The sequence below is a fragment of the Numenius arquata genome, chromosome 10 (assembly GCF_964106895.1).
Source record: "Numenius arquata chromosome 10, bNumArq3.hap1.1, whole genome shotgun sequence".
Lineage (NCBI taxonomy): Eukaryota > Metazoa > Chordata > Aves > Charadriiformes > Scolopacidae > Numenius > Numenius arquata.
The window spans coordinates 11,809,346-11,836,262 of NC_133585.1; the positions used below are offsets into that span (position 1 = coordinate 11,809,346).

Sequence of the window (26,917 nt, forward strand, 5' to 3'; positions counted from 1 at the left end):
GAGCGGCAGCGGCACCGCGGGCAGCGCCTGATTTACGGCCTGCGACACGGCAGAGTTGCGCAAGGCAGGGCCCGGCCTGAGGAGCTTTCCAGAAACTTCCCTACCCCTATTAAAGATGGCGCCCTGGCTGTCCCTGGCACTGCGGCATGTCCCTCCACCCGGCCTCCTCGAGCCCATGGCGCCTGCGTGCTCTGCAGTCACGTGGGGTGAGCGAGCCAGTCACCGGCCGCGCGCGGAGCGGCCTGACGTCACTTCTGCCCCTGTGGCGTCGTTCCGGTTGTGCTTTGCGCGCAGTGCGGGAGTGGGGTCGGTCGGTCGGAGCGGGCGAGGAGCGGCTACCCAGGTGTGTGGGGCGGGCGGGGGCGGCAGCGGGACGGGGGCTCGCTGAGGCGCGCCGGCGGGCCCGGGCGGAGGCAGGAACGGGGCATGAGTCCGGCTAAAAGCGAGTGAGGGCACGCGGCCCGGCCTAGGCCCGAGGTGGGCGCTGGCCGCCCTCCTGCCCCCTCAGGGCAGCCGGGCCGTCCCGCCTGGGCCGGAGGGGTGTCTTCGCAGCGCTCTCTTACTGCTGCCTTTGCCAGTTAATACGCTGGAACCACGTTTTGTTTTCTTTTTAGCACTCTACTGTCGCTCATCCCTGTTCTTAATCTAATGCTTAAAGTTGTCTCAAATACCAGTTTCAAAAAAATTAAATTTCAAAGTTGTCGCTCTCAAGTTCCTGCAAAGTGTATCGTTCCAGTGGAAGAGTGGGGTTTATTGGCGGAAACAGGATGTGCCTGTGCAAGCACTTCCACTTATAAAAGCAGGATTTCGTAATGGAGGTTCAAGACAAAGTGACTTTTTCTAGCAGCGGGATTGTTCTTTCACTTTCACTTCTTTATGGTTAATAGTAGCTGTCCAATGCAGTGGATGCTCGTTTCTCATGTATGTTTAAAGTTTTCTTTATTTAGAATGTTCTTAAATTATATTGGACACTGTACATGTAAGCTATGAATATTTGAAAAAACGTATTGGTAGTTGGCATATCTTGTGGTATCAGAGGTTGCATGTAGTCGTAATTAAGGGACACAACTGTAAGGTCTTGGGGGGGGTTATGTGTACTATACATACTGTTTGTGAAAGCGAGCTAGCAGTTTTAATACTGCATATAGAATGCACAGGCAGGTGTTTGCTTATGCTGTTGATTTGCCCATAAGTTGCCTCAGTGTTCTCTGGTAAAAACTGCACAATATGATCTGAACTTGTGTTCTGGGCTGTGACCTTGACTGAATGCCATGTCCATGAAGCTGTAAATTTTTCAAAGGATGGCTTAAAATGTCTTTAAAACTTTTTCCACAACGTACTTTATGCTATTTACTCATTTGGGTTTATACTTCACTGAAGTTGATGTCAATTTGGAGCATCTTTTTGAACGTCTATTTGGAAGGCAGAGTACTCATGCAACATTATGTCTAAAAATGGAAGTTAGTTGCCAAATTAATTCAAAACATAAACACGTAGAGATTTTTGATGTAATTTATATGTACGAAAAATGGTGTGTTCTCCTGTTTTCAGGTAAGTTGTAAGAGATAAGCCTCTGATGGAAATGAGAGACAAATATAGATAGAACAGAGTTAAACTGTATATTTAAGAAGGTTCTGCCTCACGTTACAGTACTCTAGCGATAATACTATTTTTATTACAGGCTGTAGTGTCGTTGAGAATGAGTACTGTAAGTGTACTTTGTCTGAAAACCACGTAACAAAATATTAAAATATGTTTTCTCATTCACTTGCAGGAACATAGTGTATTAAATTATCGAAGCAACCATGCTGGCTGCAAGGCTAGTATGCCTGAGGGCGTTACCATGCCAGACTATCCGCCCCACCATTGCTCAGGCTTCCCCAGCTTTGAGGAACTCCAATATAAAAGGATACAGGCTGTGGCAGCCTAACCAGGTAACGTAATTCTCTTTCTAATGGTTCTAACTGCTGATGTTTTAAAGGGTTAAGTGTTTTGCCAAAAGAATCACTTTGCGTGGAGTACCTGTTTTGAATTATCACAGGTCTTCTGCTTGTTTGAGTTACCTGCTCTAATTTACTGAAGAGGAAGAGTGTAATTCAATCAGAAAAACAGGGCTTTTAAGAGCAATTGAAATAATATATTCTGTTCTAATGAGCGTTTCTCCATTGAAATTAGTGGAAAAAAGAATTTAGGGGAGGTAGATAGTGATGGACAAGCCTTACTACGTAAGATGGGAGGAGCAGAAATTCTTGTCTGACCTCCTCTCAGCGCCTTGTTTCTGAGTGAGTACTTTAAATGTAATATTAAAGTAAAAACCTTAATTTCAAAGACTTTAATCCTAATACATGTTTAGAGCTGTAACTCAGGTTAGAGCAGTTTTTAAAGTACGGCAGGATAACTGTGGGTCTTGCTAGTAATTTTAAAAATTGGATTGTCGTTATCCTAAGATACTGTCTATTTATTCTTTATGTAGAGATGTTTCATTTCTGCTTTCTGCCCAACTAGCTTGCAGCTGTTAGGAGGCGCGTTGCTCTTTTGTCATCATCTTGGTGAAAGTGACAATGGCAACTTCTTCACCTCTTTGATGTTTTCCTCTTAAGCATAGAAAACTGTTTTAAGCATCCTAAGTTAGGCTTGTGTGTGTGTTTTCCTCTTTATTTTTTCCTGGGGTTTTTTTGTGTGGTTTTGTTTCTGTGGTGACTGCTACATAGTTACAGTGTTGGGCTAGATTTTGTTAGATGAAAAACACAACAAAACTTAAGTGCTATGGTAAACTTCCTGAATTTTATTGCTCTAATGGCCGATGACAGCAGTGCTTGTAGATTTCAGGTTTAGCTTTAAAGCAAGCTCAAGGCTTTGAGCCCTTGCCTGTATAATAATTTAGAAATTCCTGGAAAAAATGGTAAGGAAACTTCAAAACTGCTTTCTGAACTTAAACGCAACTTTATTCTGTATTGCTCTTGCAGCTTACGAAGCTTGAGCTGTATGCTACATTTGTTCATAGCTTGTCAGTCTTAAAAGTCTTAAGGTTACAGGCCTTCATTCAAGGTTTGTTCTTTAAATCAAAGCTAGAGTTGAAAGCAAGGAATTCATGTTGCTTTTCCAGATTTAGTGTCTGTAAAGTGTAAGTGTTGTGCAAGAAAGTTTGGTTTGGTTTTTTTACCTAAAAATGTTTGTATAAAGGGTGTTTTTACATAGAAAGAAAATAACTTTACAAAATAAAAAAGTATGTCTTCACATTTAAAAAAAAAACAAAACCAAAAACTTATGGCTCTGTTTAATACAGTGGGACTAGAGCATAAGAAATGCAAACTGAAAACTTCAGTTTCTGAAATTCACTGCAATGGTTCTGTACTTCTAGAATGTGTGAATGTTACTCACAAAGCTTGCTGAACTTTAATGTTCAGTTTTCCTTGATCACAGTTGCTTCATGTCTTTGGGAGGTAAGCACAGATATGTCACGGATAAGAGGCTATGTAGCAATTTTAAATGTAGCAAGTAAATTGATAAGAAATGTTTTCTATTTTATTTCATTGGATCTTTCTTATGTTATTTCTGAATCTAACAGTGTTATGCCACCAGAGTAAGAACGGGTGTAAGGCGTGGAAAAATTGGCCAGGAAATTAAAGAAGCAGCATTTGAGCCATCTGCAGAAACAGCACTTAAAGGTAGAGTACCTCTGCTTTAAATACTGAGAATCATTGAAGCTTAACTTAAAACCGCCTTGAAGGAATTGATTTCCTTCAAACCACTAAAGAGAGTGAGAATATTGTTTCCTATGTAGGTTTGCTTAGTGGTCTCCCTCAAACGACTGGAAACAGTTTCTCTGCTTGTCTATCCTTGTAAAGTTAAAGCTGCAAATAAGTCACAGCATAGAGAAATTTCTTCTTGTCTGTACTTTAAGCTGCTGTTAAGAACTATTTAGTCAAAAATGATTTCCTCTTTATAGAGACATGGTTTCAGATATTTAAAAATCTGCTAACACTTGTTTTGCTACATCTAGTTTGTATACTGTTTAAAAGAAGGACTTTTGTAAAGCATGTACAGTTTGCAAAAAAAAAAGTTTCCGGTGTTACGGTTATGTGAGGTATTGGTTTACTACGCTTGCTAGTACATCTAGTGTGGATTGTAATTTCCGTGGATTACAAAAGGGGTTTTTAGATAGCAGTGTTCAGCAGAACAGATTGTAAGTGTCCTGTAATAGCATTGAATTGACAAATAGAATATACGTAGATTGACTAGATAGTGTTGTGGCTATAACTCGTTACGGAAAAGCGTAGTCTTAAAGAGAGTTGCACAACTCAAGATATTTGGTCTCAACTGCTCTTACTTCAGTTATAACAATATTTTATGATTGATATTTGAGCAGTAATTTGGTACATGGCACACAGGGCATCTACAAATCGGACAGTAGAAACTGATAGCAAATCATGTGGTGTTGCCTATGAGCTTTGGAAGTCCCTTTTTTAAACTAATTTGGATCTCTGCCAAGGAGCTCTTAAAGGAGCAAGCATTAAGGGCAGATGAATAAAAGGAAAGGACACAATGTCTAGTTTTTCTCCTGTTTTATAGTGAGTTGGATATTGAAATGGTATACTAAAGCAGCTGACAGGTGAACTCCTGTTGGAGAACCTGTTAACTGGTTTTCTGTTGGAATTCCTGTTACTATAATGAAGGTCAGTAAACCTGGCATGTTACTAGCTGGTCTCTTTATTTCTTACTCTGTTTTATGAAGTTATATTGTGTTAGTAAGCTGAATCTAGAGTTTTTCAGATTTAACTCATTGAGAACTGGTAACGCAGTGACTTGAAGTGGAACTTTAGGAATCCTGACATGGATCAGCTATTGTAGATACAACAAAACTCATGTGAGGATGTTGTTAACTATCCAAGAAAAACTATTTATGAGAGTGTGGATTTTGGTTTTTTTATACAGCTGATCGCCTGGGGAAATTTGTTGTTGCTGGTGGGGCTGCAGTTGGCCTGGGGGCCCTCTGTTACTATGGAATGGGCATGTCCAGTGAGATTGGAGCTATTGAAAAAGCTGCGTAAGTAAGATAATACTGGTAACTGCTTACTGTTTTAAGTAAAGAGTACGTTGAACAACTCTCTTTCCTCTTTATGTCTGTCTCCTCTTCAGTTGGTATCCCACAGTGTATACACGGCTTATGTTTTTTTTAAACTCTGAATATCTCTGTGCAGGATTTTAAAGCACATAACTGAAAGAAAAATTTAAATTACCCAAGCTTAAATGCATATTTACGTGAGTTCCTTTGTTTTGCCACATTTGGAATTTATTTGTGAAGTGTATATAAATATGTCTTATGAGGTGTGCCACCAAAAATTTATGAAAGGTAGCCTTCTGTAAAAAGTAGTTGAGACGGCTTTACCTGATGTTCCTGTGAGACTGTTCATTAAACTTTAATACAGCATGTTGGAAAGAGAGTCGTCTTTGAACACACTACTTAATCTCGGTGTAAGACCTGTTCTGATTGATATGTTTTGCTTAAAACTTTGGTATATTGCTTTTGGGGCAACAAAAACCTGAATGCGATGGCAAAACCATATAGTTACTTAGAATTAAAAGATGGATAAGCATGGTCTTAGGAGAAATGAGTGCTGGAGACATTTTGCTTTACTTACTCTGCATTTATATTTTGAATATTTTCAGTATTTTATATTGAAAGCTTGCTAGTTGTATCTATGAGAAGCTTTTCATTGATACAGCTATCTGTAATTTTTTTCTCCAGAAGCCTTGAAGTAATGCGTCAAAAGAGTAAAATGGGAGAAAACATGTGCAGTATGTTTAGGTTTGATGTTAGCAGGGAAAGCTTCCTGCCCGTAGTATGACTAAATCATCGTGCAGAACTCTCATTCACATCTACCTCTGTTAGTATTGTTAGAGGTCTCAAAATGACGTATGTGTTTTGTGATGTCAGGTAATCATGTGCACTGTGACTCAGCAGTTTGTGAGCTGCTCAGCTGGCTACTCAGTGCCCAGTACAGATTCTGTAGACGTTTTTTCCTTAAACCAGCTTATTATATATACACCATTCTCTGTTTTTCCATAGTTAAAAAGCATTTGTTATTCTGTTTCTGATGTATGCTTCCTCCTTAGAATTGAACTGTCATTAGCATTATTTGTAATTTGCAGTGTTTCTCGAGTTAATGTTATGTTAGACCAGCAAGATTTAAAAGTTCGACCCCTGTTGTAAGGCAAACTTATGGCAAAAGTTTCTAGACCACACCATTGTTATGAAACCTCCCTTCTATCTATAGCTATGAATATATTTAAGAGCTTGATTGTGTTTATAGTTGGTCTTCATTCTGATACTGGTAATTACACAGCTATGTATGACTTTATTTTTCAGTATTTGGCCACAGTATGTGAAAGACAGAATTCACACTACTTACATGTACTTTGCGGGAAGCATTGGCTTGACAGCACTGTCTGCTGTAGCTGTAAGCAGAACTCCGGCACTCATGAGCCTTATGACAAGAGGCTCCTGGCTGGTAAGCTGAAGTTATAAAAATAAAAATGTTTACTGCGAAAAGATCCCAAATGTGATGGTTGATATAAAAAATGTGAATGTAAAGTACTTGGTGAAAAGCAAGGCAAAACTTCACTTACACTAGTGTCCTTATCCATAAAGACTACTGAAGTATCCTAATGATATTTTGTGGTTTAAGATTTGGTGATTCTAATTACATGATGACATGCACCTACTATACTTCTTTGATAGTTTGTCGAAGACAAACTACATGAGCAAAAAAAATACTATGCTGTCCCTGCTATATGCAGGTAAGAACCTGTTACAAATAGCTACCTGAGGCTATTGACACTATTTCTGTCACTTTCTAAAAATGGGAACTGAGGTACCTATGCATTCTTAGTCCTCCCTGGGCTCTTCTGTGTAGCTCTTTGAAAGCTCTCTCTTGTTTGCCAAGGCTGAAATGATACTGGTAGGCAAATCATCCCGGCAAACTGCTAACCAAATGTATCTGCTTAGTAGATATTTAGCATGTTAAATGCCAACACCTATATAATTTTACAGAGACTAATTTAATAATGCATTCTTGGTGACAAGCCAAAGTTGTACATTTCTGATCAGTTTGCTAGCTGCTGGGTGATTCTGCTCAGAATCCATCAGTAAGAGGAGGCAATGAGGTTTAAAAATGATTGGTAGTAAAAGCATGTGAATTGAGTGTTGGCTTTGGGTGGAGAAACTACAAGGAGAAGGTAAGCTAACATTTCCAGTACCTTAATGAGGATTAGAGTAAGGGGCGGAACCACGTGTTTTTCTTCTCTTACCTTGCACAACATCTTGCGACTAAACTTGGATTCCTAGAAGACTGAGTAAAAGTAAAGTGGGAATTACTGCAAGCTAGGATCTGCAAAGATTTGACTCTGACTTTACAGGAGCAAAATTGATAAATGCTCCAGTTATGAACTAGGTTGCTCTTTTCAGAATTATACTCTTGACTTTTAGAGTATGCAGTCAGAACAGAGACAGTATGTCCTAATGCTAATGAGCCCTGGAATGCTGTTTTTACAGGCAATAGGTGCAACTTTTGCAGCTATGATTGGTGCCGGAATGTTGGTCAGGTCTATATCCTATGAAGATAGTCCAGCAGCTAAACATTTGGCTTGGATGATGCATTCAGGTATGTGATTTTAGTGTTCTTTGTAAAGGCGTTTGTGCTTCAGTGTGACTAGATTGTTTAACAAAACTTTGACTTTGAGGTAAATTTTTATATACTGCTGTAGGATAGTTAAGGTTTTTCAGAGACCAGTGAGAACTCCTGAATGTCAGGAAGGTTTCTTAAGTGTCCTTAACACTACTCTAATATTTTTCATGATCTTCTAAAAGTCATGCTCAAGTTAAACTTGAGATGTGTATATGCCACATTGGATAGAACTAGTAGGTTTCATAGCAGCTTTGGTTTCGTGACTTTTTGGCGCTATAATTTCTGTAAGCACCATTGCTTACACCTACTGTTCTTCAGCAGTACAGGATAGGAGAGTATTTGAAAACTTGACTATAAAAATGAGATTTTAGTATTAAACTGCAGCTTCTTAGATGCATGTTCCCATCAGGTACATAAGCTGTGAGTACAGATCAGTTCCTCGCTAGTGACTTCAAGTAACAATGGCCATCACTTTTCAAAACTGTTTTGCCAGAAATAATTTGTGGTTCAGGAAAGAAACTGGAATAATATTTGCCTCTTATTTCTACCAAGAAGAAATCGTGTTTATTTTAGCGATTGTTATTAAGTTAAACAATCTACTGTGATATTAATGGACCTAGATAGAGGTTTCATGCAAGATTCTAGCAAAAAGTCTTACTTGTCTAATTATTGTAGCAGAACTCTCTCCTGCTTTTCAGTCTTGAGTGCTTCTATGGCTATTAAGTAGTTGATTAGTCCGTGCTAAGTATCTCTTAACAGCTCTGTTTTGAATAGATCAGTATGTTAACTTTTGTTAGCCTTTCTCCCTTTCTTCAGCTCCCTGAAGTACTCTCCAGAGCTAGATAAAAATTGGTCATGGAAATTAAGGTTGCCAATTTATTGTGTTCCCTTCTAGATAGGTGCACAATCAAGTGTGTTGGTATTTTGTCGTGTAAGTAGATTAGTTTGAGCCAGGTTATCTGACTAGGAAAAAAAAAAATTGTTTTGGCAGTTGGTGTTTTTACCAGAACTGTTCCGAATCTTATGGGTGTTGTTTGTTTTCCTTTGGCTAGGTGTCATGGGTGCAGTGGTGGCCCCTCTAGCCTTCTTGGGTGGTCCTTTGCTGATCAGAGCTGCCTGGTATACTGCTGGAATCGTCGGAGGGCTCTCAACTGTGGCCATGTGCGCTCCAAGTGAAAAATTTCTGAACATGGGAGGACCACTTGGAATAGGCTTAGGCTTCGTTCTTGCCTCTTCAATCGGTAAAATACTGTTTTCATACTGTCAGATAAAGTATGTTATAAACTTAAGTTGCTAAGATGCAACTCGCGTTTAATTGCAGACTGGTCTGTCCAGTTCGTATTTGCCTTAAATGGGTCTTGCAACACTAGAACAGCAGAAAATACTCTTTTGTTCTTGAAAACAAATACAAAGTTACAGTTCTGGCAAGCATTAATCCAACAAATTGATGATAACGATGGCTTGTATTTTTAGTTATTGCCAGTGACTAGGGAAGACAGTAAAAATCATCTTAGTTCTTGATCCGCTTGTTCTTCTCCCTTATGTGTTATTGTTGTAGTTGTCCTAGGGACAGAAGTACTTTCACATGGAGAAAAGTACATGATTCCCTAGGGTGTTCAAAATTACTGGATCAGGTTGTACATGTTACATCTTCAGCTCATATATGAAAACCCTTGCTATCAAAAATGCACCACAAATTAAGTATGGAATACTCATTGAAAATGTGTGCTACAATAGCTGAAGCTTGACCCAACTCAGAATAGCAGATACGCATAGTAGCTTTCTTTAACGCTATTACACCTTCCTTTCCAGGATCCATGTTTTTGCCTCCTACTTCTGCTTTTGGTGCTGGCTTGTATTCGGTAGCTGTTTATGGAGGATTGGTACTCTTTGGCATGTTCCTGCTCTACGATACGCAGCATGTTATCAAGCGTGCAGAAACTATTCCATATTACGGAGTAACAAAATATGATCCAATCAATGCGTAAGTATTCTGTATTAATACAGCTGATGTCAATGTCAGTGTAAGAATTTGCTTCAAGCTGTATTGAAGTATGCTTTCAAAACAGCCAGATCTTTTGTTTACTGTTCAAAAATGTATTGCTCTTAAATGTGAAGAATCACAGGGTTTAAAGATACAATGCAAAAATAACTAGTGGAGTTAAAACTAAAACCATCTGCCTGAAACGAGGGAAGCAGGATTGAATGTGTGGTGCCACATGCTTCCAGCAGTACTTCCTAAAAAGTATTTTTTTCTAAAGCATTGCCAGGAGAATTTATAGCTGCTTTCTGAAAATACCTGTCAATATTAGCTGAGACAAAAAAAGTTAACTTTTTCATAGCCATGTAACATTCACTAGTCTTTGTCACTAAGTAAAAAAGCTTCAACAGTGTGATAGATAGGGAAAGAAGGATTAATGGACTTATAGTAAAGACGAACTCTGGCTAACATGTAACTTGTAGATTTTGTCTGTCTGATCTTAGGTGAATTGTTTACCTCTTTGATTCTGGTTTCTTATACTTAAAATAGAGTAATACATTCTTCAGAATTCTTGCAGATAAACGTAAAGCATAAAAGCAGAGGGTTACTGTATGAGAACAGTATACTGTCTGTTAAGACTTTGGGGTTTGTTACAGATGCTTCATGAAGGCTTTAAAAATTAAGTATAATGGTGTGAAACATCAAATGATACTATTTCTGTTCAACATATTAACTTTGATTTCCTGTTTCATAGGTGCATGGGTATCTACACAGATACACTGAACATCTTCATTCGGGTGGCCACCATGCTTGCGAGTGGTGGAGGTGGCAGGAGAAAGTAAACCGAGACTCCTCTTTGCAGCTGTCTGACAGCCTACCTAGTGCACATACTAAATAAAAAGTCATGGTTACAAGCAGTTTTGCTGCAAGTCAGAAGCGTAGAGCATTTCAGCATATTGTTTCAGTGCAATGTGATTCAGACTTAATAGTTTTTCTTCAAACACTTTCCAGCTCTGTGTTTAAAATAGTGTGAACTGCTTCTAATTGTACATTATTTTGGGAAAGTAAATTATTTTTAATATGTAAGTATAATAGTCTGTCTGCTTTATAATGGGTTTGACAGCAGTTCAACTCTTACTTTTTTTTTTTGTTACTGCATAATAAAGGAAGTAGTTTCTAAACTGGTATCCCATATGCAGATAGGGATACAAGCTGCTCCATGAAATGCTGTTGAGATGCATCAGTTTTCAGTTAAGATTGCATAAATGATATTTAAGTGACACTTTAAGAAGAACTGAACAAATGGGATATGAGATTAAATGCAATAATAAAAAGACTGCTACCCTTGCAGAAGTTTCAGAAAGGTTTAAGCAAGTATCAGAAATGCATTGAATTTGACAGGTGAGGTGACCAAAAAGTTCAACGGAGACAAGATGAGGAAACTATGCAGTCCCATGTGAACTTCAGTCTCTTTCTGGAGCACACGTGAGAACTCCTTGTTTTAATGTTGACTGGATATAATAACTAGGTTTTTTTGATACTAGATTTATCAGATTGTTGAATAGCAATAGAAGTGTCTTTATTCCAGTGACAATTTCAGTATTGCGGATGAAGTCCCATCCTTTAGAAGAACTCCTAGTGCTCGTGTCTTGCAAGCTTGTACAGTTGGCACAGAAAGAGGGAATTGTGGATGGCCTGCAGTAAACCCAAGTATCATAAATTTACTATACTGTTGTATGCTTTAGTCTTTCTCACTCCTCCAAATTGGTATGTTTAACTTGGTCTAAAAGAAATGTTCCCCATCAGTGAAATTGATTTAACATTAAGAAATTTATATTTGCCAAACTGAATTGCTATATGTTGGAATAAAAGCTGAATTCTTGGGCACAAGAAAGTTTTGAGCTCATATCAACAACTCAGACTTTAAATTTCTGATAAATAAGCTATGTCTCTGTATTGACTTATGGAACAATAAAATTCTAGCCTCACAAGTTGACTACTCTCGCTTTCCCTGTGTTAATAAAATATTTTAGTACCTCTGCACTGATAACTTGGTGAAGAGTACTATAAATATTTTTTTGGCTACAATTTCCTGTGTAAGAGAGTGCATATTATTCTGTTAAAAAAAAAAAAAAAAAATACAAAGATGGTTTCCAGTTTCACTGGCTAGCATCTTTTGGGGGATGTTCCCCATCTTTTTGGGGATGCTGATCTACATTTGGTTCAAGTGGTTCTGTTAGTGTAACCTGTTGGTTGTTGACTGTAGCCAGTGTACTGGTTTTATGTCTGTCATATACTTTAGTATTTTTAGTCTCTTCAGTCATAGGGAAGAAACAGTGGATTGTGAAGAAACTTGTTGCAACTCCTTTGTGACCAAAGACTATACAGCACAGTCTAGTTCCTGGCACTATTACAGCTGAAGGAAAATCTAGTAATTAAATGGAAGAAATCTGTGGATCATGTCAAGTGTAAGTAGTCTGTTTAGAGGGTTTCGTCTTTTTAAGCAATTTTATACACTTAATCAATTTCTTCATACTCTTGCTGTAGCTGAACACAGCAGTGTGCTTGTCCTCAAATTCTGAAATCTACAGGAAGCTGTCTTACAACAAATTGCTGTTACTTGTGCCTGTAATAAAAGGAAAACTCAAGCAAAACTCTTCGGCTAGATTCTGAGGACAAAATTGTAGAGGTTGACTATGAACAAGAGAGGGTTCCTGGATTGTTTGAAACGGTAAGGTGTAGAACACAACACCCTACTTTAAGGGAAGCACTTGCATGGGAAGTGAGACCAGCAGGAAGGTCTAATAACCTTTTAAGAAAAACCAGGCCAAATAGTGCCTGAAGAAGCATGACCACTCAGTTGTGCTCAGTCTTCTGAAAAGATGTGGCTTGACACCTGTGGATGAGATTATGTCAGTAGGAAAATACTCTGTTGGTGCTATCTAGTGTGGGCCTTCAAAAAGGGGCAAAACAAGTTTTTTCCTTTACATTTGAAGTCCTAAGTGAAGAATTGGACATCTTAGGAGAGCTCTAATTTGGGGAGGTATGAAAATCTAAAATGTGGTAGTTTGATAGGCCCAATAATAGGTGTCCATTTTTTCCAAGGAGAGCATCTGTCTGAGAGCTTGTGCTGTCTTACTGTCAGGCTACTCTTGGAATGCAAACAGACAAATTTAAAACTTTCTAGAACTAAGAAATTACTTAGATTTATCAATAGAACTTATTAGTGTGATGTTACTATAAGCAATTTATTTTTGGTTGGGTTTTTTTTCCCTCAATTGAGAGGTCTAATTGTAAAACTTGAGAGATTCTTTTAAGTAGGTTTTAGTGTCCATTAAGTATGTCTTGCTGAGCAGCTTTGAGAGCAAATACAGCTGAGGAAGAACTTTTTTTTTTTGTCTCCTAAACACTGAATACTTTCAGAAGGAAATTGGATGCTTTATATCCTAAATTTCATATCTGTAAAGACTGATCAACACTGTGGTTAGACCCTCTAACTCTAAATGCCGTTTCGTATGCTTCTCTAAACTAGGAACGGAAAATGGTTGTTATTAGGAGGGAATAAACTCACAGAAATCCCAAGCCTGCTGAAAAGTAAAGTTGTTGTTTTTTTTTTTTCTTGAATAAGGAATGTTACTTAATTTATGTTGCTGACTTCATTTTGCCCTTTCTTTAGGGGGCTCTTGTTCACTGCGTTTTTGTCAGTTGTTATAAAGTCGTAAGACGTTCTTTTTTCCTCTTGATTCTTTTTGAGTCAGGTTGAAGAGGGTTATACATAATTGTATTCCCTTACTGACTTTTAGTAAAGATACATACTACGGAATTTTGCTGTGTTTTTTAAATTACTATTAAGTTTTAAGGGGAGTGAGTAATCAGTCACAAAAGCAAGCAAGACCAGATATTTTCATGGTTTCCTGTTTCAAGTAAATAAACTTCTATTCAAGGAATACACAGTTTTCATGGTTTTGAGTGAGATTTAAGAAGTTTAGTATTGTTTAGTGAGAAGAAGCTTAAGCAGCTGCTTAACTGACAACAAACACAGGAGAAATGCATATTTGTGTGTAAGCATAGCAGGAAAAAAAGGGAATAATAAGTTTCATTAGCCAGAAACAGGACTGTATTAGAACTGAAAATGAGTAGAACCCAGGAAAGCAGTTGAGGGGGAAAAATTTCAAAACTTCCCGGAGATTAAATAGGGGTTGCGGTTAGTTCTCTTCAAGTATCCAAATCAGTTTTGGGTCTCATGCAGTGGTTACTGGGAGCGACATTTTGGTAGACATTATGAAAGAGGTTGGGCTGTGTGGTCAAGTTATGGCCTTTTTTAGGCTTGAGATGTTAAGGTCTGTTTAGTAATTGCACAGTAACGGCACTTGAGAGTCTATTTTACCAGTTAACTGAAGAAAGTCTGTCAAAAACGCTATTCATTTGGACTATAGTTGCATCCATGAATTACAAGGCAAGAAAGAGTGAGGTGGAAAAGGTTTTCTGGTTTTTGTCTTGTTTGTTTTACAGACAGTAAAATTGAGACTCTACGGTTTGGTGGCTGCAGTGGATTCAATCACATTGGCAGCTCATACGGATAAAGGCGGACAAAGATGTGTGCCGTGTTTCCAGCTTGGCTAATCAGGTAGTCCAAGGCAGCAAGAATTGTTTCAAGAGTGACATGGTTGATCTTTTGCCCATGTACCCTTTCACATTGGTGGGTGTGTGTTGGTGGCATCTAAGTGGGGCAGAAATGGGTGTTGGGTGGGAGTAGTACTTTCCTTGGCAGAGAGTAAGTACAATGGAGACAAAGAGTTCCACCAAAAAGAAAGCCAGGTGAAAGTGTAGTGTCTCTAGGAGACATGGGGATTAAAAAGCTACAAGCTCCCTCCTCGGGTTCCACCTGTGGTTCAGGGAATTAGCTAAATGTCATTGTAAGTGTCACCTAAGATACAGTAGGAGAAGTGGGAAGGCAGAAAGTGTTCTTTAGCAAACCGGAAATGGAAGACTAGAAGTAATGAATTAGGGTCATCTTCAGACTTGCCAAGAAGACGGGAAAGTGTTTAACAAATGAGGTCAAAGAATATACAGAATTGTAAGAGAGAAGTGTGTGAGGGGAGCGGTTGGAGACAGGAGGTGGAATGAAAACGTGTTACTATATAGCATGCTAACCTGTGACTTTAGAGTCTGTTAGCTGGAAGTTTAAGGTGTTTGTACAATAGTCTTCTTTAAGGCATTACTTTTACAAAAGGACGAGCAAATGTATTATATCCTTGCAATTGAAAAAAGGCTGTTGCTGTTTGTTAAGGTGAGTTAGGGGCTGGGAAGGAAATTGAGTGCAGAGGTAGGTACTTCTGAATCATCCAGGGGAATAAGGGGTGCATCCTTAGATTCACATTACTAATACTTTATGTTCAAAAGTCACAAAGGATGTCTCTCAAAATTGTGAGAAGAGTAGTTTGAGTTCTTATTGTTAAATTAAGGCGTGCACTAGAGTTTTTTTGCACTTGCCAAAAAGAAACTAGATAAACTCTTAAAATTGCAGTCTTCATAGACTCATTATTTCTGGAGGTGGTAGGCCTATATATTGTAAGATTCATTAATATTTTGTTAAAAGTTCATGCCATTCTAAGAAGAGTCTGCATTTTGTATGTGAGAATTTCTTCTAACCAGGTTGAACCAGCCGCTTCTGGCATAAGGAGAATAAGACAGTTGGAGCAAATGGTCTTGTTAAATTGAGAAATAAATGAAACTAACTTTTGAACTGTGAGAGGGCAGGGAGCATTAAGAACTTTCAGGATACAAAGTTAAGTTAATTCAACCTAGACTAGTTGTGGTGAGCCAACCTCATTCTCTGGAAGTAAGTGGTGGCCTCCATTTTCAAAGGGGAAAGGTATGTAGTGTAGAAACTACAGGCTGTGGTTGTATTTGCGTTATTAGAGGCAGTAATGACAAAGTCTGGGATATAGTAACTAGCAAAGACAAGAATGAAGAGCAAGAAATTATAATTTCTCTTACCGGTTTATGGTGAGTTGATAATCACTTAGGAGACTGTCCTGGAGCAGGGTTTAAAACATCTTTCACAGCTCTTTCAGCAAGCGTCCTGCCACTCCTTGATTTGTGCCCTGCAAGTAAAGTCTCTGCAGAGCTGGCTGCTGCTGTGTCTGAGTCTTGTGTGCAGTTTCTGATCTCTAAGCTCTGTGTGTTCGCTCTTATGTCTCTTCATAGGTCTCTGTTAAGGTGGGACTTGTAGCTGTATTTGTTTTGCTTGTTCTTAACTTTACTCTTGCAGGCAATGTGGAAAAGATGAAATATCGGATGTGTCTGCTTTCCCCCTGGTTTCTTAGGTGATTTCTGTTCTCTCTGTAGTCTTTCAAGGCCTTAGATGGGATGAGGGCTAGTTTATTTGGTAGCTGTAGGCTTCTGAATAGAGAGTGTACTAAAATGAGGCAAGGCTTCAGTCCGAAAACACTTACATTGGATACAGTGCTAAGTGTGCCGCGTGAGAGGGAAACATTTTCTTGTGGTAGTCCGGTCCTCTAGTTCAAACAAGATGTGATTTAGGAAACTGTGTTTGACAGCTAATCTGCCAGAGCTCACACTCCATGACGGGGTGAGGAGAGGAGCTGTGTAACCTTCTCGTTATGGAAGCAGATCTGTTCCCACTGCGTGTCACTTCTTCCCTAGAGTGAGGAAAAACACAGGCGCCTGAACAGAGAGAGTTATCCCTCTCGCCATTGAGTGTGCCTCTGAAAGATTTGTCCTTCTTTCACTCCCAGCTGCTATTGAGAAAGCACTTTTTCCTTCTTTCAGTGAAATGATAGAATACAAGACGCTATTGAGTCTTTTGTACAAAGTGACTAGTCTGGTTGCCCAATATTTAGTTCCAGAAAACTTAGTATGAGGAAACCAAGTGGTACAATGACAAATGTCTGGGCAGGCATCTCGCTTTTCTTTTTCCTGAATAGATAAGGTGTTTAATTCATCTGGCAAGCCTCCAAAGCACAAAACATTGTGCAGCTGTCAGCCTCTAGGGCTTCTGGAAAGATTTTGTGATTGATCTGCATATTGATTTCTCAGAAACATAGTTAAATCCTGTCTGTACTGATCTGGCAGGAGGTGGTTTCAGGGGTAGCAGAGGGAGTTTGTCTTTGGGTATAAATGCTGTTAATCAGCCACTGTGGCCTCTTCCTGGGTCTTCTGTACATTGTGGATATGGTGATCATTTAACACAACCAAAATAAGTTGGCAATATGAAGTCCAGAACATGAACGAAGGTGTTTAGAGGCTAAGGCTGTCTGCGTTTCTGTAATGGTACGAGTTTCAAGTTCTTCCTGCCAGCTTCTACAGAGAGACATTTGTCTGAGGAGAATGTTGCATCGTTTGACTTACTGTCAGCTACTTGTGTCAGCTTGCATGAGCTAAAAATCCCATGATCCAGTTCACTGGGCACCATTTCAATGCAATGAACACAGTCTGTCCCCCAAAGCATTTATTGTCACTTCAGTTGTATTTATGTGACTAGGAAGGAGCGGAAGGAAAAACACGTACTTCATCTACAATGGTATTACTTTTAGCTAGAAATTTGATGGCATTAGGAGAACTCTGCTGAAGCTTTCATTGAGAGCCCAAGTTTTGTCTGAATCCATCTCTGTAAGAGGCACAAATGATAGGAGAGTGAGCTTTTTGCATTTCAGCTCAGCCTGTTTTTCTTCCCGTTCCCTTGGGGCTCAAATATAATTTGCAAACATATCTGGAATATTGTTTCCTGACATTGTCTTGGGTAGGGGGAGGAATCTGATAAGTTACTCTTGCTCTTAGTAGTCCTTCAGAAATCCTGAAGGGATGTATTACTTTAAGAAATGCAGTTGTTCTTGTTTGGTTTTGCAGTTTGGGTTTTGGGGTTTTTTTACCTTTTTTCTGTGGCATCATTTTTCTTAGAAAAGATGGTGATGGATGAGGATGTATTGTACTGCTTAGGAGAAAAAAGTGATCTTCACCTATGGATGGACCATCACTGCTGTCAGGAATAAGGTGAATTGGTAGCGATGGTAGATGTGTAACATCCTGTGTCCTGTCCAGGTGGGATGGTGCAGTGGTTTTAGGCTTGCACTGAGTAAATGAAGTCCTGTAACTTAAAATCCATTACCTTGATACAAGTAAATTATCATGCTTCTGCTGACTCACCACTGCAGTGGTGGTGAGGTAGTGTCTAGGAACAAATCCAGTACTTCCACAGATACCTAGACCACCATACAATTTATTGAAATGTCTAACTAGTATTTTTAATGAACTGCATTTAATCTTGAATTTTTCAGTTAAAATATTTAATTCTGATTGTTTTGTGGGTTGCTTTTTTTTCCCCTGCCCCAGACAAATTCCTTTTTGGCCAACTCAGTTTCCAAGAAGATGATGATGTCATGCTGTTTCTCTAAATAAACCATGGTAATTAAAAACCAGATTTCCACTAATTCTTTCTGGTGTTAGGATCACTAGCAAAAAGTGGGAATACATAATATATTACAAGATTGCTCATTCATACAGAAAAATCCCACCACTATCTTTCAGTTAAAGCTCAGCTGCTACGTACAAGTTAGTAAAAAGAAATGCCTTACAGAAGCGCTGAAGATTTGTTCAGAAGCTTAATGATGATGTCTGCAAGAGCAGACCAAACGGGATAAAAACTGAGTGAAGGAATTAACGAAGATAGGATGTCTTTCTGAACCTATTCACATTCATCATTGGCAAAGGAGAGGTTGTTAGATTTAAAAGTTGTCACTCTGAGACATATTGGGTATGTGTGAATGAGACACTCATGTTTCCAGAGCATGTCAGTTGTGTGCAGAGACTCTTCTTGCCTGGTAAAATGGGGGTGGGTGAATGCTGGGTTAATGGCTGCTCTCGGAGCCTTGTGCCTGCGGGTTGTGTGCCTTTGTAGCACCTGCCCTTCCAGTGCCAGATTACAGGTCTGAACAGCCATCCTCACTGAGGGTTGCCACAGATTGATGTACTCTGGTTTCTCTGCTGTAAGAACCCATTTCCACTTTATTACGATGACTAAAGGTCACTGAGCTGATTGAATGTTGAAATAAAAATCCAGTTCTTATTTAAATACTATGTGGCAGGGTTATTTAAATGCTTTGCTTTTTTTTTTTTCTAAAATGAGTCCATTTCAAAATTTGAAGTGAACTTACGGCAACCATTTTTAAATTGTAAGTTTGCTATAAACTGAAGATCATTTTTCAAAGAATAAATAAGCTGCCTTACCAAATTATTTTCAAACATTGAAGAGTTAAAAAAAAAAAAAGTCCTGCTCTTTAATGTCAGCAGAAATAGGGAGGAATCATCTTTGTCTTTTGCAGAGCAATTCAAGTTGTATAAAGGCACCGGGCGTGCCAACTGTTACTGTTTTATAGGTTTCACGAAGGCCAGTGCATATTACCTCACAGCTTCCAGCAGTGTTAGAGGTGGGACAAGTTGGATGAAAATTGCAAAGCTGATTACATTAAATATTTTCATAAGGTGAGATCTAAATTTCGTCCTGTATTCTGCTGTGAAAATATGTGCAGGAGTCAGGTCTGGCCTTGCTTATACCAGGTGACTGTGAAGAACACTTTCTTAGGAAAATAATGGATATATATGCTTGCTAAAAAAGTAAATTCTTAAAACTTAGCAGCTGCTTATTTAGATTATGATTTAAAGTGGAATTACTTGAAACATCATAGAAATCCTTAGAAACATCAGCTGTAATCAATATTTAGGATCAGATTTTAATTTAATTGCAGGGTAAACATGCCTTGTCTTTAATGTTTTTTGGCACACGTAACAAAATAAGGAATTCCTGTAAAAGGTGGGGATTTTTTAGCCATATTCTGTTTACATATCGAGTCATGCCTGGACCTGCAATAAATCCCACAGTGTTTTATGGTCATAATCAGGTATGCCACTTGTCCTTTTTATATACATATAAGTCACAAGACAGAAGCACTGGCTGTCATGCTCAAAAGAAAGGAAATGGAAAATTAGCTGGCGTGAGAAATGAGCTGAAATGTACTTTGAAGAACAGCAGTTACAGCACTAGGTAGCACCTGTTTGAGAGCCAACTGAATGTCAAGGGCATAAGGCAGAGAAAGAGCTCTGACAAAGATGGGGTCAAGAACCCCCCTCTTACCACTACTCTGTGATTTATGAGGGAGCAGCAGGAAGAAATATTGGAAGAAAGAAAATTCAGCCATTGTGGTAAAGGCAGGTGTTTATTGTAGCTTAGGTAATGGATAACCAACACCTGCGTAGGATGTTAGCAATGGAGGGAGTAAGGAAGGGTAGAGTGGGTAACATCAAAGAATAACTCATCCTACCACAACAGCAAGGAGATCGTGAATGCCAGGGAAACAGGGAGACTGTCAGCTGTATAGATAGGAGTGAAGTGAGCAGAGCCTTGCAAAAATCACAGATTAAAAACTTACTTAATTCTCTAGTAGGTAAATCTAATGTATTAAAATTATGAGCGTTGAAAGCAGAATAAGCATGTACTGAGCTCTGTGAATGTGAAAAGAAGTGTTTACACCTCCTTCAGGTATGCAAAAAGTAGTAGTGCCTTGTAGGCAAAGGCCACATTTTGTAAAAATTGATGTGACTAGTTATGGTTATATAAATCTACTTTGATAAATGTTTTCTTAGGGAAATAATGAAAGTGGATAAATGGGAAAAAAGATTAAGAGTGGATCTTAAAATCTGCTTTTTAAAATCATAATTTAAAATTGATTATTTGAACCACTTTGAATTGATGCCTTCCATAGTGCATGGGGGCATACTGCAGTCCATTGCAGTCCCAGTTTATGAGATGCTAATTTAATTACAGTCTCAACTTTTGCCATAGCTGTAGTGTTCCTTAGTATATTTGTCATTCTAAAAGTCCCCTTGAAAAGCAGGGGATTTTAACAAACACCTGAGTAGATAGCAAGTTTAAAAAAAAAAATTAAAAAAAAAACCAAACTAACCAAAATGCACATTAACTTGAGTCACTCTGAAGTGTGTAGGTGTATTTGTTGGTATATACAGAACACACAAGGCCTGCCTATGCAAAGAAGGAAGGGAATGGAAATCTGCAGTCATGAGGAGGGACAGGGAAGTAGTCTTGAAATATATGGGTTTCAGGAAGGCAGTTGACGGGAATTGGCTTGGCTACAGCAAAGTGACTGCTGTGATGAATAGCTGGGCAGCGGGGATGTGCTGTGAAACCCAAACAGGGCTACTGCTGCGGTTGGGGAGGAAGGGGGCTTCTGGCAGTGGGCGAGAGCAGCTTCAGCTTGGTGGGGAGAGTGGGGATGGCGAGACAAACCTTTCTGTCTCTCAATGGAGAGCTCCAGCTTCTTACAAGATTTCAAAAGTTAACCTGTTTCAGTCTGGTGTCTGCATCAGCGCGTTTCTAGTCACAATGTAGGATGAGAGATTATCCTGAATGGGCAGTTTAGCCCAGGTGATGAGTGGGAAATTTTATGCTTGAACTTTCTCTCTCCTGAGGAATGATGAGAGTCTAAGCATGTATATGATTTGAGACTGGTTCAAAAAAAAGAAAGAACACTTAGGTTTTCATGCACTTGCATTTTATTGGAAAGTCAAAATATTTCTGCCAAAAAGCAGACTCATGCCTTGGAAAAAAATAGCTTAAGTGGTGGTTAAACAGTTCCAATAACAGATACTGTTCACCTATTAACAGGTCATTATAAAGAAAATAGGAGACTGGGGCAGAACTGGATGACAGAAAAGGCAAAAGGCATGGGAGTGACAGAAGGGAAGAAAGCAATACGAAAAGAGAACAGTATCAAGGGCAGAAAGTGCAGGTGACTGTGAACACCAGATGAGACATTTAAAAAGATAACCTACATGATCATAGTTACTGGCACAGACATGCTGAGCAGGGGACACAGGGAGCTAGCAATAGCAAAGGTAATAAGCAGATTATGTGAATTAATGATTAAGAATCAAATAACATAAGACTAAGAATAGTTTCTCTTACAGGAGGTGATGTGTCTTCAGCAGAATGGATGAGAGTATGTAGGCTGCAGATGCTGTACATGTTGGAGAAGAGAAAATACAGAAATGGACTGCTCTGTCACGCTTTGAAGTAGCAATCACTGATCCTCTCTGGTCTGAGGGCCAAAAACACTTTGTAGGTAACATCTTCTATTTGCTCAACCAAAGCTGGGGCAGTCTCCTTTGGTAGCAAGCAGGCTTGGAGGTTTGTGGGCAATACTTCAGACTCATCTGGTGAAGTCCTTTGTGCTCTTTTAAGCAAGCAGTGGATTTGGCCTCTCCAAACTCAGAAATATAAGTGCAAGCTGAAAGGCAAAAGTGTAAGCCATTTAAAACTGTTCCCCTGGGCAGGCAGCAGAGCTTCCCACCACCTGCTCTATTTTCCCTCCGAGGGCTATTTGGTGTGCAGTGGCAAGTCTGCAGGTTTGTCTTGGTTCCTGTCACAGTAGCTGGAAGGCTTGGATTGTTGTAACAGCAGAGACCGAGTAGCAGCCTGCCTCTTCCAAGCAGAAAACAAATGGGGCATCCAAGAAGCACATGCTTGAGGTGGATGGTAAAGTTACACTTCAGTTATCTATATTTAGAAAAATAAGTCTTTGTAAACACTTCTGTTGCCAGTATTCTGCTGTAAACATTTCAGAAGAAAAATGTGTCTTTTTTGAGGTAGGTGTTGGCAGCAGCTGTTTACATTCTAACACTTTTCTGGTTTAATTAAATGAACATAGCTGGAAATGTCAGTAGCCATCATGTGATGAGGTTCTCTTATGCAACTTGTCTCCCATCTCACCTGGTTGCTTTCTTCTTCTGTGCACGCAGGAAGAGAAGGCAATGGTTCTATTCAATGCTAAAAAAGACATAAAAAATTCTTTGGGTATTGTCAGGGTTTAACCCCAGCCAGCAACTAAGCCCCACACAGCCACTCTCTCATTCTCACTCCTGGTGGGATGGGGGAGAGAATTGGAAGAGTAAAAGTGAGAGAAATCATGGGTTGAGATAAAGGCATTCAATAGGTAAAGCAAAAGCTGTGCATGCAAACAAAGCAAAACAAGGAATTAATTCGCTGCTTCCCATCAGCAGGCAGGTGTTCAGCCATCCCCAGGGGAGCAGGGCTCCATCACTTCAAACATCCCCCCCTTCCTTCTTCTCCCCCCAGCTTTACATGCTGAGCATGATGTCACATGGCATGGAATATCCCTTTGGCCAGCTGGGGTCAGCTGTCCCAGCTGTGTCCCCTCCCAGCTTCTTGTGCACCCCCAGCCTACTCGCTGGTGGGGTGGGGTGAGGAGCAGAAAAGGCCTTGGCTCTGTGCAAGCGCTGCTCAGCAGTAACGAAAACATCCCCGTGTTATCAGTGCTGTTTGCAGCACAAGTCCAAAATAGCCTCATACCAGCTACTAAGAAGAAAATTAATCTACTCCAGCCAAAACCAGCACACGTGTAAAGTCTTAGTAGGTTTGAGTTAATATGTGCCAGTTTTTTAAGATTTTTTTTTTTTTTTTTTTTACTTCACCTTTATGTTTAAGGAAGAAAGCCAGTTGGATGAGGCAGCTGCCATTTTAAGAGGCAGAGCTGAGATGCACTCAGTGATGCGGTTTTCCTTTTTTATTTTTCTCTTATCAACAAAAATATCCTAATGTCAACAGAGTCATTCTTGGGGGGTGGGGAGAGGGAGATGATAGTTCTTTCTTAACAGAAGCATGAGAAGACCTTGAGTGTAAATCTGAGAAATAACCATCTTAAAATCAGTGAAATTAAAATTGGCTTGGGGAGTAACAAGCTTTAAAATGGTTAGAATAAGTAATAAGATTTTTTTGGCACGAGAGCTTTAACCATTTCTATAGAGTATAGAACTTCTGTACGAATTAAAGGATTGATTCTGTGTTAACCAGCAAAAATGTTGATTTTAGAAGTACAAGAGGAGGGCTCACATCCGTATGTTTCAACTCTTTGAAAGAAGCCCGAGATCATAAAAACAACATCGACGCTCGGTTGTGCCATTCATTTATCTCTGCATCATTGACTGAACTGTAGAAGTATTTTCTGAGAAGCTCAGCGGTGATGTGAACGAAAACCCTTACTACAGTCTGAACGATTGAGGTGTGCCAATGGTGAGGCCGGGCGGTTCATAAAGCACTTTGGAGATAATACTATCTGTAGCAAGTGTTGTTAGTGGTTTGATCCTCGAGCCTTGCTAATGTTAGCCTTGGGAAAAAAAAAAAAAAAAAAAGACTGTCAGGCATTAGCAATCTTTACGATATTTGGATGTTGCTAGGTAGGAATGTAGAGATAAGCTTTTGGAGCTAAAATTGGTAGATAAAGGCGTGACCTGATTTGGAAGGCAGCTGATCCAGTGCAAGAAACAAGCCAAATCCGAACCCTGAAATAGGAAGCCTTTGAAAATTGGGGGCCGGGGGAAGAGGGGCAATGTACGTGCACCAGAGTGAAGCCTTCTGTCCTGCTGCAATTCCAAGACTGAGCAGCTTCCAGGTACTGCTTCCAGCTCTTACGGCTGTGTAGCTCACAGCGTATTCTGGTATATGAGACCCAAATCTTACCAGAGTAATCTGTGAGAATTAGATGCTGCCAAACCTGAACTTTTGCATTATTTGAGAGCCTAGAGTTTCAGCTCGGCAGTTGATCCCTGCTTGAAGGACTTTTTTTCTTTTTTTTTTTCTTTTTTAGTGCATGTTCTCTGAACCTTGATACTGTGCTGAGTTTGATGGACTTCTTAATCTTGATTGTTAAATGGAAACTCTGTAGCAGACTTAATTATCCAGATATAATAGATACCGAGAAGTTAATAATAAACTCGGATATCTGCTGCTTAACCAGCTCTCCTGTTAATTATGTTAACAACACATTGGCAATTGTTTTGATTTAGACACTCTAGGTTTGGTTTACCTTTTCACGTCCAGTTCACCATTGTTTCAGCTGTGCTCTGTGCCTTTCCAAGCACCCAAAGGAGCACACAGGGTCACCTAAGGAGGCTGCTGTGAACCAGAGGACAACCACTCTACATCAGAGTATCCCTGTATAGTCTAATACTCAAAGCCAAGCGCTCCTTTTTAACTGGTGGGACACTCTTAAGCAGTTAGTGGCTTCCTGATTTTGTTGAGTAAACTGCTTCTCATAATAGGAAGGGCTGTTTCTTTTCATCTCTTGGAAGTGCAATACAAAGGCCAAATCTCCACCCATTCTGAACACAGCATTCCTTTCAGTCAACCTATAAAAAGGCAAGGTTGTTGCTGGAGGCAGACCAGAACACCGCTTCAGCCTCCTTGAAGACGTCTGACCAGTTGGAAGGATGAAGCTCCTGGCATTTTGTGGCTTTTTGTTTGTCCTTCTTTTGTGTCTCAATGCCTTTACTGCAGAAGGTACAGTATATTCTTCTAACACAACTGTCTCCTTTCATTTCCTATTCTTTCCTTTTGTGATACAAAATACTTATTTTCTATGTTGATTTTAATTAAGGAAAACAAACGGTGCTTGACAACTGGGAAGGATAGAATTAATTTAGGAAAAGACTTAGTCTGCAGAATACGGTTGCATATCAATGCTTTGGTTTGTACAGTAGTGTTTCCTCTCTGTTACTGCCTGTTGCATGTAGTACGGCATGATTAATTTTTACCTTAATCTGCATTCTGAAACCCGTTCCTCTGAAAAAAATTCCAGTTACATTTTTCTGGCAGATAACTATCTGCCAATATAAAAATAATATATTTTCTGAATAGTGAGAAACACATTAATGGAAAAAGTTTCTACCTTTATGAAGCAAGGGAATATGAAACAGTCAAGTCACCAGAACTGGAGTAGATGTAAAGTTCTTTATAGAATAGTGAAACTGGTGAGAGTTGCTCTTCTGACCTTCAATCTGTCTTCACTTTTTTTTTTACCACTGATACTCCCCACTTTAATTACTATATTACCTTGTAGTACCCAGTTACCATTCAGCAGTATTCTAAAGCGTACAAATTCATAGAGCAGTTTAAATCTTAAAAACAGAGCTTTTTCCACCTGTCTGTAGCCACACCTCCGGAGATGTTATTTTGGGTTTGCGGGGAGACAGTTTTGTAGGATTTTAAAATTCAAAGGTCTAACTTCTAGAGTTACCTGTTCAGATTTGATATTTGATATTGTAAATTTCAGAGACCCACCATGATTGTTCTATGGTGTTTATTTTACACAAGATGTAGAGAATGAGTATAAGATAAACAAAAACAAATAAGCTAAATGTCTAAAGATCATGAGTAGGAGATTTGCCATGCACGATACTTTCTACAAACCTCGTAAGAATCACTTTGTATGTAAATACGAGCATGGGGAAACATGTGGAAGATGTCTTTCAAACTGGTCAAGACAACTGCCCAGTTCTCTCCTTTATCAGAGTCTGTTCTGAGTTTAGAACTGTTTGCCAGAACAGCGGTGAGGGAAATGAGTGCTAGAGCAATGTCATCATATGTGTGCCTGAAGTCCTTCTGCTCCCTTTGCATTTTCTATTTCTGTTTATTCAGGTTTCCCGGGCACTTTGAGGGAAACCTAAGGAAGAGTGCAAAAGAAGTTGGAGAATATCTAGACGTGTCTTCAGAAGCCTGTCCATTAAGGACAGGAGACAACAGTAAATAAAACCCAAATGAATACACACAGGATCCTACAATAATATTCCCTTTTGTTAATGTGGCGGGGCGGAGATGTGCAAAGGAAACTGTCCCTTATTGATAAACAAATTGATGGGAAAGTAGACGTGCCTGGGTATGCAAGATGAATGTACTTTTTATGTAAAACCTGTTACATCAGAATAAAATGATGGTGACAAGACGCCTCAAACCTCTTGCATGCTAGAGGAGCCACCATTGCTAGCCTTGGCTGTAGAATTGGGCCACAGGGATTTCCAGAAACATTGAGCATATGTGAGATTTTGTTGATGAGAAATCACCTACCTCTGTCCTTTCTGCTCCACTTCTGTTCCAGAGTCAACTTTTCTTCTCCCTTTGTTTTGTCCAGCACATAATGTGTCAAGTACAATCAACAGCTCACTTACTTTGGTCTGGTATGGAGGGAATAATTAAATGCCTTTGCTCATCCAAAGCAATTTATTCTATCCTCCTGTGCGTGTGGACACAGAGATACTTTTTTTTTTCCTCTTGGTAATCTTTAATATTTTCACTAAGTGATAAAAATCTAAAAAGAGTGCGGAGTCTCTTTCTTAGGTTTAGACAGCTGGAATTTGCTGC

At 39.3% G+C, this 26,917-nt stretch overlaps 1 protein-coding gene across 1 annotated transcript; it reads left to right on the forward strand.

Annotated features, from left to right (window-relative positions):
• The first annotated feature begins 250 nt into the window (after window positions 1–250).
• Window positions 251–11,790, forward strand: GHITM (growth hormone inducible transmembrane protein). The gene is made up of 9 exons (XM_074154352.1): window positions 251–343; window positions 1,775–1,934; window positions 3,569–3,668; window positions 4,936–5,047; window positions 6,371–6,512; window positions 7,556–7,664; window positions 8,741–8,929; window positions 9,501–9,672; window positions 10,424–11,790. Exons 2-9 carry the CDS (start codon window positions 1,806–1,808, stop codon window positions 10,509–10,511), a joined length of 1,041 nt encoding a protein of 346 aa, XP_074010453.1. The 5' UTR covers window positions 251–343; window positions 1,775–1,805; the 3' UTR covers window positions 10,512–11,790.
• Window positions 11,791–26,917: the final 15,127 nt, after the last annotated feature.